This window comes from Sceloporus undulatus, chromosome 3 (assembly GCF_019175285.1).
Source record: "Sceloporus undulatus isolate JIND9_A2432 ecotype Alabama chromosome 3, SceUnd_v1.1, whole genome shotgun sequence".
Taxonomy (NCBI): Eukaryota; Metazoa; Chordata; class Lepidosauria; order Squamata; family Phrynosomatidae; genus Sceloporus; species Sceloporus undulatus.
The window spans coordinates 233777769-233790709 of record NC_056524.1 but is presented as its reverse complement, the minus strand read 5'-3'; the positions used below and the strand labels follow the sequence as shown (position 1 = coordinate 233790709).

The window sequence follows — 12941 nt, the reverse complement described above, 5'->3', positions numbered from 1 at the left end:
GTTTTGCTGTCAACCGCCCTGATCTATGGAAGGGCGGTATAAAAATAAAAATTTTATTATTTATTTTTATTATATTCCACTAATAAATAATAATGTGGCTAGATTTTCTTAATGATACTTTGCTGTTCTAAAATGCAGAGATTATTTTTTAATTAAGACGTTTTAAAGGCATTCTTGGCTTACTGTCCATTTTGTGTAAAAACATACGTCAAAGGTTTCCCTCCGATGTTAAGCAAATATTACAACATGAAGCTTCCATAAGTATATTCATGAAGAAGTTGCTTCTTTCATTTAGCCATCGGCAACTGTATAATCATGTTGAGCCATTTTATTAAGTATAGTGTCTAGATCAAGAGAAGTAATAGTGCCACTCTAATCTGCTCTGGCCAGGCCCCATGTGGAATATTGTGTTCAGTTCTGGGCACCACAATTTAAAAAGGATGTTGAGAAACTGGAGCGTGTCCAAAGGAGGGCGACTAAAATGGTGAAGGGTCTGGAAACCATGCGCTATGAGGAACGACTTAGGAACTGGGGATGTTTAGCCCGGAGAAGAGAAGGTTAAGAGGTGATATGATAGCCCTGTTTAAATACCTGATGGAATGTCATATTGAGGAGGGAACTAACTTGTTTTCTGCTGCTCCAGAGACTAGGACCCGGAGCAATGGATGCAAGCTACAGGAAAAGAGCTTCCACCTCAACATTAGGAAAAACTTCCTGACAGTAAGGGCTGTTCGACAGTGGAACACACTCCCTTGGAGTGTAGTGGAATCTCCTTCCTTAGAGGTCTTTAAACAGAGGCTGGATGGCCATCTATCGGGGATGCTTTGATTTAGATTTCCTGTATGGCAGGGGGTTGGACTGGATCCCTTGCAGTCTCTTCCAACTTTATGATTCTATGATTCTAATTTGCATTGCTAGCTGTTGTCTTTCTAGTAATGGCCCATGATTGAATCATTTCATTGTGAGTCAGGATTCACCCATGTAAATGATAGAGTTTATAGGATGTATACCTGATGGACCTGCTTTTCCTGGTATGCCATTCAGACCTACACATCCTTGTGCACCTTGCTCTCCTTTTTCTCCTTTTTGTCCTTTTCTTCCTGGAAATCCTGCAGCAACAATGACATGGCATGGCATGGCATATATTAACTGAAAACGAGTATCAATGACATGTTTTACAATGAAAACATGTATTAATAAAATTCTAGCCTCCAAATAATAAGTGAAGAAATGTTTTATATGGGAATGGTCAATCTGGAATATCATCCCTTAGTTTTTTGTAACTACTTACATTTTACATAATGTTCAAGCACAGAGGCTGATGTACATCTTTGCCATACATGCAATCAGTTAGGGAATTGGAACATTATTTTTGAGAAAGAGGAAATAAATAGTTACCTTTTAAAAATCAAAATGATAAAAGTGAGGGGAGGGACTTGGCATCATACTGTTTCTAATTACTTTTGAAAAGTAACTTTCTAAGCTCTAGTACTCAGTGGCCACCATTTATGTCTGGCCTCATCTGAAATGATTTATATGATTATAGGATTTATTTGAATTATATGAGTTTAGTAGTAGTAACTACTACATACCTTTAGCTCCTCTGTCTCCTTTATCTCCAGAACTCACAATGGAGTCTGATATTCCAGGGGAACCTTTATCACCTGGCTCACCCTTTCCCCCTGAAGATCCTTTTCTTCCTTTCAGTCCTGGGAAGCCAGGAGTACCTTCAATTAAAAGAGAAAATAGAATGCTAGTAATTCCCTGGGGTAAGGTACACAAATTGGGGCTGAACAATACTAAAAACAGCTTCTTATTTCTATCAAATCTTTTCCCCACCTCCAAATCTAAAAGAATGGCAACTTGATCTCCCCTTCTATATAAGGAAAGGCAACAACATGATACCCAACATGATATCCTATATGAGGAAATGCAGCATGATACCCAAGATGCAGAAAACAAAACATGTGCTACTCTTCTTTCACATATACAAAAGTTATATCTGTGCCATTCCTTGCTTTTTACCAGGCAGAGCCACAGGAGGTTTGGACATTTACCTTCAGTTTTCAGAAGTAATTGCTACTTAAGACAGGTAATGTATAACTTACCCCTCATTCCAGGGATACCTGGATTGCCAAAGACACCAGGTAATCCAGGATTACCTACAGGGCCCATCAAGCCTAGTTCTCCTCTTGGACCTGCGGAAAGTAACCAAAACAAATAATTTTCGTTGAATCCAATGGATTAAAAGTGCAAGAAAAATGAATTCAGCTAAACTTTAGGAAGAATTTTATGATGATAAGAATTGTTCAAATAGTGGAACTGACTGTTGCCAAGGTAGTAGACTCTCTATTGTTGGCAGTTTTTAAGCAGGGGTTAAATGGTCATTTGAGGGATTTCCAGTGCTAGCAGGTTGGACTGGATGAGCTTTAGGAGGATTCCTTTCAACTTTATGATACTGTAATTCAATCTAGTCTTACTCATTGCATTGTGGACTTTATAGAGAACAAACAGCAAACAAAAGGTATCTATAGTATGCTAAAGTCATTTGTTTTCCTTAAGGAGCACTTACCTGGTATACCTGGCACTCCTGGCCTGCCAGGCTGTCCCTTATTGCCAGATGACCCATCATTTCCTTGTGGGCCAGGAATTCCAGGCAGCCCAAATTGTCCTGGGAACCCTGGGATGTCTAATCCTGGAATTCCTGGGTCTCCTTTGGCTCCAACTGCTCCTTGGCCTCCTGAGGTAACACAGAAAAGAAAACCAATGTGAAAGCTATTTCAAGCAACCCACTGTAATGGTCATTTTCAAAGAGCGAACAAAATATTTAAATACAATACTTTGTACTTCTAAAGGTTATATTTCTCTCTTTTATTTTAATAAAAAATACCAAAACAAAATGATTAAGAAATATAACTTTAAGAAGTACAAAGTACTACATTTAAATATTTTGTTTGCACTTTAAAAATGAACTTTACAATGGGTTGCTTGAAATAGCTTTCCCTTGATTTTAAAGAAGTCAGAGAAAAGAAATATGGGTGTCCTTTATGCTATACTTTACACTATTACAACATCTCCTGCACAACATCATGTTTAATTATTCCCACTGCAGGAAAAAAAATCATTTATTCTATTATTGGATAAAGCAAAACCTAAAATCATTTAACCGTACTGAGTTCTAATTTTGAAAAAAAAGGAGGAGAGGAGGAGGAAAAGGAGGAGGAGAAAATTATTTTACTGAAAGATCTACCATTGACTACAGTCAAGAAATCAGAAGAAAACTAGGAATGGGCAGGCAGCTATGTATGGTTGTGAGAGGTGAACAGTGAAGGAAGTGGATAGGAAGAAAATAAACTCATTTGAGATGTGCTGCTGGAGAAATGTTGAGGATACCAAGGACAGCCAAAATGACAAATGAGTTTTTGAAGAGTTCAAGCTTGAAATCTCCTTGGAGGCCAAGATGATCTAACTGAGGCTGTCATGTTTTGGCCCAATCAGAAAGCATGACTCGTTAGAAAAGACAATAATGCTAGGAAAGGTAGAAGGTAGTAGAAAGAGAAGATAACTCAATCAGGGATGTTATGGGACTGAATCTGCAGAACCTAAGCAGAGCAGTGGAGGACAGGAGGTCTTGGAGGGTCACCATGAGTTGTGGTCGACTTGAGGGCAGCTAAAAATAACAACAATAACTCTTCCCTGGTGGTAAAATTTTCTCTGGGTGCCCAGAATATCCCTGCATTAGCAAATACACAGATAAATGTATTTCATGCCTCTGAGAATATATGGTACACAGAAGGACATGTTTGTTTTTCTCAGTATATTGCATGCTTATTATCAGGAATAGCCCAGCTATACTTTGTGGAGGTTTGTTATGTTACACATCTTCAGATTGGTATTCATCTGTCAGGGATGCTTTGATTTTGAGTTCCCGCATGGCAAGGGGTTGGACTGGATGGCCCTTGTCTCTTCCAACTCTATGATTCTATCATTCATATTTTGTCATCATAAAGCGAGTGGATTTGATTGTTTCAACATAAATAGAAATGCTCATGGAAAGAGCATTCACTTACCCTGTATCTAGCTTCAACTAGTAGAAGGCTGGTTGGCATGACTGTACCATCCAATGTTGCTACACAAATGGAATAGCACGCATGCAGTTTTGAACTGATGAAACAGTTCTTGCATCTGAATACAACCTATCTTTTCCTTACAGATTTTATTTTAAGGTCTGGTTATTAGACCCAATGTTCAATATTTATCTTGCTTACTATGTAGGTTGAGTTGCTGTTCTTATGGTTTTATGTTGTTGCTGTCATTTTGTGCTTTCAAGTTGACTCCAGCTCACAGTGATACTCTCATAGGGTCTTATTCAAGCAATATTTGCTATTATTTGTCTCTAAGACTGAAAGAATGTTACTTGCCCACAGTCACTCAGTGGGTTTTCATGGCTGAGTAGGAATTTGAACCCTGATCTCCTGGAGTCCCAGTCCAGTACTCAAACTACTACATTATTCTGGTTTAGGGATCCGTAATTATCTACAGGACTTACCTGGTGGACCTACTACTCCACATGAACCTGGTGGTCCTGGTAAGCCAACACGACAGTCACCCATTTTGCCTGGAACACCCTTTTCTCCTGGAATTCCAGGGGATCCAGGTTCTCCTAAAATACATCATTAATCATATTTTAAACTAATTTAAAATCACACCCTTTTAAAAAAGGGAATATTTTCACTTCTATTTTTCTCTCTCATCCTTATATATCCCCCAAAATGAACCCACTTCTTACATTTACTGCTGAGCTGTAAAACTTAAAACCTATTGCAGAGAGCTCTCAACTGGTCAAAGCCATAAGAAAATAAAAAGAGCGCTGCTGGATCAGACCAAGGGCCTACTCAGACACCTCCAAGCAGAAGATAAGTGCAACAGCACTGTGTACATTTACAGAGCTATAGAAATAAACAATAATAATAATTTGACTCATACTCTTCAGCAATTAGCATTCAGAGAGGAAATATATAGCCTTTGATAGCCCACACAAATTTTCCATTTACAGCCATCCATGTTGGTGCTGATAACCGTATCTTGTGATTATAAAATCCACAGTTTTAACTATGCAGTGTGCGAAGGAGTACTTCCTTTTCTCTGTCTTCAGTCTCCTGCTATTAAGCTTATTAAGTGAAAGAAACACAACTGGAGAAATCTTTAGTCTTTTAAAAAAATATGTCAAAGAGGGCAAACATTTGGCTAAACATATAATGAACTTGCTCTGAGCAACAAACTGCACCACAAATGTATTTTTCTGTTCCATGGTATCAACATGAGGAAACTCTACCTCTTGGACCATTATCACCATCTCGACCTTGTTGACCTGGAAGTCCTGGAAGTCCTGGGAATCCTCTTTCACCCTTATCACCTGCCATACCTTCTTCACCTGGTGAACCCATTCTGCCCTGTTGTCCAGGAATAACTGGACCTGGCTCACCCTAAAATGCAGAGCAAGAAAAATTTCATGTCTGAAATGCTGAGGAAGAAAATCCACTTTCTTTTTTCCTTGCATCCTTTTGCCCCTTTCTTTTCCTGTCAGTCAAAATGGAGGCAGATATGAATTTAGCATTGTACCTATCTATTTTCTCATATCTGAAAATTCCTGTTTATAAATTATTCTTATGAATAGCAATAGCAAGTACATTTCTATACTGCTTATCAGTGCACTTAAACACTCCCTAAATTGTTTACAATGTGTGTAAACTAATTTCCCCCAATATGTTAGGTACTCATTTAAGTGACCTCAGAAGGATGCCAGGCTGAGTCAACCCCTGGCTGGTATTGAACTCACAACCTTGTGGTTTGTGAGTGAGTGGCTGCAGTACAGGCATTTAAGCACAGGGCTCCTCTTGGGATTATGGATCTGTTTGCAAAAATTCATGCTATGAAGGTAAACCCTTGCATTATCCAACCCAGCTCAGATGTATACAAGTTTGATGAGCAAATGCTGAATTGATTATCAAAATTCATGCATTAGTTTCAGTTAGTACATACTTATTAAATCAACCTAGCTAGCATATACTTATTTAAATGGGTTGATTCAGTAAGTATTATACATTCATACATGTTTTAAAGAGCTATGAACGGGCAAGGCTGCAGACACAAATGTGAAACATATAGCTAAGATTCAAGGTGTAATTTAATAAAATAAATGCTGTTATCTTTATGTGAGCAAAATACTTACTATTCCAAATGTACTGATATGCAACAACCCCAGCCTGACACAGATAATGCATATATTATGTACTACTAATATAAAGAAAGTTATCTTTAAAATTACACAAACTATAATCTAGCTGTTATAAAGTCTACTGAGTTGTAAATTAATATATTTTACTGACTGGATTTGCATTATTGCTCAAGAGGTATGTGGAGAAAGGACTGGGGAAAACTTTATCTAAATAAATGATTTAAAATAGTTTTTTTTCTTTGCTTGATTTAAATAATGTTTTAAGTCACCTTGATTTCAATCAGTCCATCCTGAATTCTGACACATTTCTGTAACATAGGTGTAAGGTGCAACATAAGACTGTGGCATTTGCTTGCACTTTACATTTCTCAAGATACCTATCCTCTTTCAACACGTTAAAGGACAGAGTATGACTTCTTGGTTTTAGGTTTGCAAATTCAGTGTGTACTAACATTTCAAAAAGCTAAATTCTTCACTGGAGGAGGAGGAAACAGAAGTCTGTAAGGAATGCTCATAATAATTGTCAGGTCAGAGTTGGACAAAAGCAAAATAAAGTATCTTGTCCTAGACACACAGATACTGCTTAAATAAGTACAGTTTGCACTTTTGGGAGACAAGCAAAGCATTTTCTTAGTAGACTCCCTGAACTCAGTGACATTATTTGTGAAACCAACCTTTTCTCCTGGAATTCCAGGTTTTCCAGGGAAGCCTGGTTCCCCTATTTTTCCTGGGCAACCTGGTAATCCTGTAGACCCTTGAAGTCCTTTATTGCCTACAAACAAACAAATATTAAGTGATAGGACTTCACTTAGTTATCTTGTTTCTGCATGTACTTAATGAGATTGTGATATTTTTTAATTAAGATTTGACACACAAGGAGACACGATATTGTTCAGTATCAGGAAACTGTCAAAATTATGGAGCTCCCTTTCTGACATTATTGCTAGCTAAAAGAATAAAACTTTTCCACAATGCTAGCTAAAAGAATAAACTTATCCACAACAAAACTTTTACCATGCTTGTCCTTGCAACCTGGAATTGGATACTACTGTCATGGGCATTACTTACACACATGCCCCCCAGAATGTTTTCTAGTCTAGTTTTCTATAATACTACTCATTCCTGTTTGGATTCCATATCAATATTTTACTATTTATTTAAACAAGGCATGTTCCATTGTATTCCAGCTTACTGACTTGAAACTGATAATCTGTGATAAACAGGAGTCCCTCCATTTATCAGAACCTTCTCCACAGATAACAAATGGTTAAATATTGGAGGAGGTACATTATAATTAGGGTTTTCATCACAGCTGATGAGATGGCAAATATCCAATGAGATGGGGAGTTGGGGAGGAGTGCAAACCTTCGAGATAATTTTTAAAAAGCCTTTTGGGTCAGTCTGTTTGTTTGCCTTCCTGCTGGCTGGTGATCTATGACTCTCCTGAAGCAGACCATGAGGAAGCTGGTGGAGCTGGACAATAATAATAATAATAATAATAATAATAATAATAATAATAAGCTTTATTTGTATACCGCTCTTCTGTGGACGATCAAAGCGGTTTCCAATATCAGATTAACAATACATAACACATTATGACTCTGCTTCTCTCCCCTCAAGATGGTGGTCAGGAGGAGGGCAATAGAGTCCAGGCTACCAGCATACAGAAATACCAAGGGCTAAAAATTATATCTGAGCTGTGAGTAAGATTAGAAACATGTACCAGTTAGCGGTGTTAGGATTTTTTATTTGTTAAACTGGCTTGGCTGAAATGATTGTACTCTGTAACACACAATGTCTTTTTGTGCCTGTAGGACAAGTTGGTCCTTCATGTAGTGATATCCTTTTCCTCTGGAATTCCTGAAGTTAGAATAAACATACTCTGCCTCTTTGCACTCCTCTTCACGTACCTTAACTTGGCTAGTTCTTTCCTAAGTTGGCAAGGGTAACTGTCAGTGGAAGCAAAGTCCGGATGTATTGCTAAGATGGTGGTGTTGGTGGTGGGAGAATTCATTAGGAGGTAGCAGCAAGTTTTGTTTTTAGATAAAAAGATGGTCTCAAGTGTTCCCATCCAGCTCATTAGGAGTGGAGGAGAGCATAGAAAATCTTCACATGGTCCAACAAAGGTGACAAACAAAATCACATTTAAAAACAAGCACCATAATGGCAACTCTTTGCCTAGCTTTAAGATTTGACCTGAATCAAAATATCCTTTAAACGTTCTATATTCTCTAATGTCCCTGGCCTAGGACTCTGGCCTAGATGTGCATTTAATTAAAGCCAAAGTGTAAGATCCAAGAGTGGACCTCCACTGACCAAAACCCAAAATCTAAAACAACAACATTAGAATCTGGCAGAATTGTAAGAAACTGAAAGGACGGATCCCTCCTTCCCTCTGTTTATCCCAATAAAGATCTGCAGGGCTGCAGAACCCTCCAAAATGGCTCTGGATAGAGTGGCAATAGGGCAGAAAGGAAGAAGCTTCCCCTTCAAGCTCCAGTGCAATATTGGAGTTAGCCCAAAGAGTCAAAGGCGCGTTACAAACCGCCCTCAAGTGGCCATTCTCCCGCCACCGCCATTAGCTGCGGCGGGAAGCCCCAGCGGCCAGACCGCGAGGCTTCTGGCCGCAGTGAAAAAGGAGCGCCGAAATGGCGCTCTTTTTTAGTCTCTGGAAGTGGCGCCGCGCCACATCTGGACACACAGCGTCCACGACATAAAAATGGCAGCGCCCATGTGGATGGGCGCTGCCATTTAGGACGCGCTCCGCACATGTTGGGAACAGGGCCGGTTAGGAAGGGGCAACCCTTCCTAACCCTAGCATGCCCTTTCCTAACCCTAGGACGCACAGAGCGCGTCCTAAATGGCAGTCTGTAACCCGCCTAAGAGAAGATAAAGGGCTGGAGGTAAAACAAAAACTAACCATGTTAATTCTTAAAAGTAATCAATTTGTTATCTGCGGAATGGAACTGCTGCAAAATATATGTTGTACCTTTACTTTGTATCCTGTTTACATATAAGATAAAACAGTTAGCAATTTTTTTAAAAAAAGGATGCAATGGGAAAGTGCTGCAAAATACAATTAAAATTTATCTGTAATGTCTGGGCTGAAGATCTAGGTCTCGTTGTTGTTTTTGTTGTTGTGTGCCATCAAGTCATTTCTGACTTAGGGCAACCCTAAGGCAAACCTATCATGGGTTTACTTGACAGAAATGGTTCAGAGGGGTTTGCCCTTACCTTCCTCTGAGGATGAGAGAATATGACTTGTCCAAGGTTGCCCAGTAGGTTTCTATGGCCAAGTTGGGATTTGAACCATAGTCTCTCAGTGTCATAGTCCAGCACACAAACCATTACACCACACTGGCTCTCAAATCTACATGTATTAATAATTATAAATTTGTTTTATTATTCTGCTTTAAATTCTCTCCTTTTCCTCCCAGATAAGTAACAAAAGACAAATAAATCACCTTTCAGACCAGGATATCCAGGAAATCCAATCTGCATTAAACCTGGATCACCTTCTGGTCCTGGGAGGCCTGGGTCACCACGCTGTCCTCTGGATCCCACACTACCTGTCAAATAACACACAGTAGTTCTGGCACGTATCAGGTGTAGGGATGGAAAGAATATAGAAAAATATTTGGAAAATTGTAAAAAAAAACAACCCACATGTTTTTCAAGTGTTGAGAAATGCTTATGACAAGAATCTTAGACTAACAAGACTCTTTAACAGTTTGGGACTTATTCTCTGCAAAATCTCTGCAGGAAACACAATTTTTTCATAGAAAATAATATTTCAATGCAGTAATATTAATTATTGTATAAAATGCAATAATTGGGGTTTGATCTATGTAAAAGATGCACATGGTTGATTTGCACAGAAAACAGTACTGTACAATGGGGCTAGGAGGACCAGTTTCCTGGTTTTACTTCAGGAAAACCTTCAAGAATATCTTTTGGTTGGTCTGGATCTGAATTTAGTTACAGTTATTCAGGAACAGTTCCAGAATATGCTTTCTCTAAGTGGCAACACCATCTGTCTATACCAGGGGTAGGAAACTACACAGGGACAGGGGCCATTCCCCACCCTGGCACCCAAAATGTTTCAGTTATTATTATTATTAACCTTTATTTATAAAGCGCTGTAAATTTACACAGCGCTGTACATACAATCTTTTAGTTAGACGGTTCCCTGCCCTCAGGCTTACAATCTAAAAAACAACAACAACAAAACAAAACAAAAAAGGAACAAAAATAAATGTACCCTTCAATGAGAAAGAACTTAAGAGAAGAGTATAAATTAATTCACATCAGTTGGTGAAAAGGCAAAATAAAAATTTTAAAACCAGAAATTACTGATAAGGATAATACAGGTTGTAGAGCCACATATAAAGAAGAAAAAGAAAGGGAAGATAACAAAAGGTGTTAAGTTAAATGCTACTAATTTTGCAGCTGGAATACATGCAGCAAGAGAATCAGACAATAATATAGCTATAGAGAGCTTGATCAAAACAATGCAAAGGGGTTTCTAAAGTAATGCAGTGCAGATTTGCATGGCAGTTCATCCAACAAAGCTGACTTGACCTGAAATGACTCGACCTCACTTCCTGCTGTCATTTTGGAGATGATTTTTGTTTTTGTTTTGAGGTTTTTGCTGAAAGGTTTAGGGGCTCTTTTGGCAGCCTTTGGTTGGTTTAGGTAGGGGAAAACCTAGCTGAAAAATGTCCCCTAAATTAAAAAAAAATTGGTTAGTCTGGGTGTTTGCAGGGGGGTGGATCCTAGGATTGCATTTAGGGGCCTCAAGGGCTGCATGTGGTCCATGGCGCATACTTTTTCCACCCTTGGCCTATGCTGCTTATGGAAAGTACTCAGATATACTGGGTACTTTTGCTGACAAACGGCTGCTTGTAAATTGGATAGTTTTTGCTCCTTGCTATCAAAATTAGTTTGACCCTGCTTCTGATGTCTCTTCTACTTCTTTGGGCTACTCTTGTGGGCAGCAGTCACTACACAGAATCATAGAAGAATGCATGGTTGACTTTAGCATGTAGAATTGAAGCCTTTTCTTTTCATGCAGAACTTTAGATATGCTTAATTTTGTGAGAGTTCTGGAAAAGTAGATCATACCTCTTACTCCTTGTAAACCAGGTCTACCATTTGGTCCTTGAAGCCCAGGTGGTCCAGGAATTGTAATCACCTTACCAAGTTCACCTTTAGGACCTTTAAAGTGAATAGCAACAACAACTGGATATATCAATGCTATTTATTTTAAAAGGAAAAATGGTCCTTGCTGACATTATACATCTTGAATGTATTGTTCTATTAGATCCAGTAAACCAACAAATAAGCAAACAAACAAACAAAGGTGAATTGATCATGGATCATATGCATACCAAAATGATACACAATTAAATAATTTTATTTTCTAGTCTGAGCTTTAAGTCATCTGAGTGGAATTTCCACACTTTTCTGTTGTCTCTCACATGCTGTTCCTCAGAATATAGGCTTGCTCTTATAGGCTAATACGCTAACTTAGGAAAACCTCTTTGCTTGTTAAATCTAATGTGTTCATGAAGGAAGACCTGATGATAATGTAATATGTGAACAAATAAATACGATATATAAATGGTAGCAACGCGTGAATGATAGGTCAACCTTTGAAAAAGAAGAGACAACCGTGAATCGGTATACAGTATTTGTTTTATGGAATACACTGTATTAAGTTTTCTAGTGATGTTTAACAAGACATTTCCTTTCACCTCTGCTTTCAAATCTACCACAGATATTACAGGCAAATTTTTCCAATGATAATATTTTCCAATAAGGTTCTACTTACCAGTTGTTCCAGGCACCCCAGGCACCCCAGGATTTCCTTGAGAGCCTTTAGAACCTTCCATTCCTTGCAGTCCATATCCTGGTGCCCCAGGTAGTCCTGCTTCTCCAGGAAGACCTGGACTACCAGCTGGCCCTTGAGCACCTCTGTCTCCTTTTGGACCATCAGATCCCTAGGAATAATGTATAAAATATTGCTTAATATCCACTGCTTGAATCCCACAAGATGAAAGTATCTTTAATCAATGAAGTGTTTTGTGGCAATCTGTGTGTGTGTGTGTGGGGGGGGTATTCTGAATGTAGTGTATCTTTTGGGGGTGGGGGACTTCTAAGGTTGTGTTGTGTTCCCAGCTGGTATTGCATATTTTCTCTTTGGCATCTGGTGGAAATGTATTCTAAGTTTAATTCGTATTTTAAAGATTTTACAGAAGCAAACACAGCCAGCAAAAAAGCACTAGAAATTCAGTACAATGAGGTGTATTGCATTTGCAGCTCTTTGTAGAGAGATGGGGCAGAGCATTTAAATGAAAGAGACACGCAACATTACTTTGGAATAAGCCTGGACACAGTTTTTATTGGTTACAACTGATGGAGGTTGGAAACCAACATTGGGTATCTCAAGTGTTGGATAACAGCAGACCACCACCCTGCCAGCTCAATTGTTAGAGGAAGCCTAAAGTGATAAAAAATAGGGTCCCACATGGTTTAAGACACTACATGGTTGCACTGTCACATGGAACTGAGGTTGGGACTCCCTCCTGCAAGCTGAAGAGTGTTCCTGTTTGTTTGTTTTTGTAATCATACACAACCAAACCTAGCACAAATAAATACATGTATTTATATCATAGTTATTGGTTGTTGTTATTTGTGAGAT

The 12941-nt window shown here is 38.7% G+C and overlaps 1 protein-coding gene across 1 annotated transcript in view; it reads right to left on the bottom strand.

Moving 5' to 3' along the window:
- The window catches only part of COL4A3 (collagen type IV alpha 3 chain), a 114339-nt gene that overhangs the window by 32202 nt on the left and 69196 nt on the right, over nt 1-12941 (bottom strand). Inside the window, exons 26-35 of the mRNA XM_042460066.1 lie at nt 12072-12240; nt 11363-11455; nt 9703-9807; nt 6913-7010; nt 5336-5486; nt 4550-4663; nt 2573-2740; nt 2109-2198; nt 1593-1727; nt 1011-1109 (exon numbers count right to left, since the gene is read on the bottom strand). Coding sequence (XP_042316000.1) covers nt 1011-1109; nt 1593-1727; nt 2109-2198; nt 2573-2740; nt 4550-4663; nt 5336-5486; nt 6913-7010; nt 9703-9807; nt 11363-11455; nt 12072-12240 — 1222 coding nt within the window. The remainder of the gene's footprint in view (nt 1-1010; nt 1110-1592; nt 1728-2108; nt 2199-2572; nt 2741-4549; nt 4664-5335; nt 5487-6912; nt 7011-9702; nt 9808-11362; nt 11456-12071; nt 12241-12941) is intronic.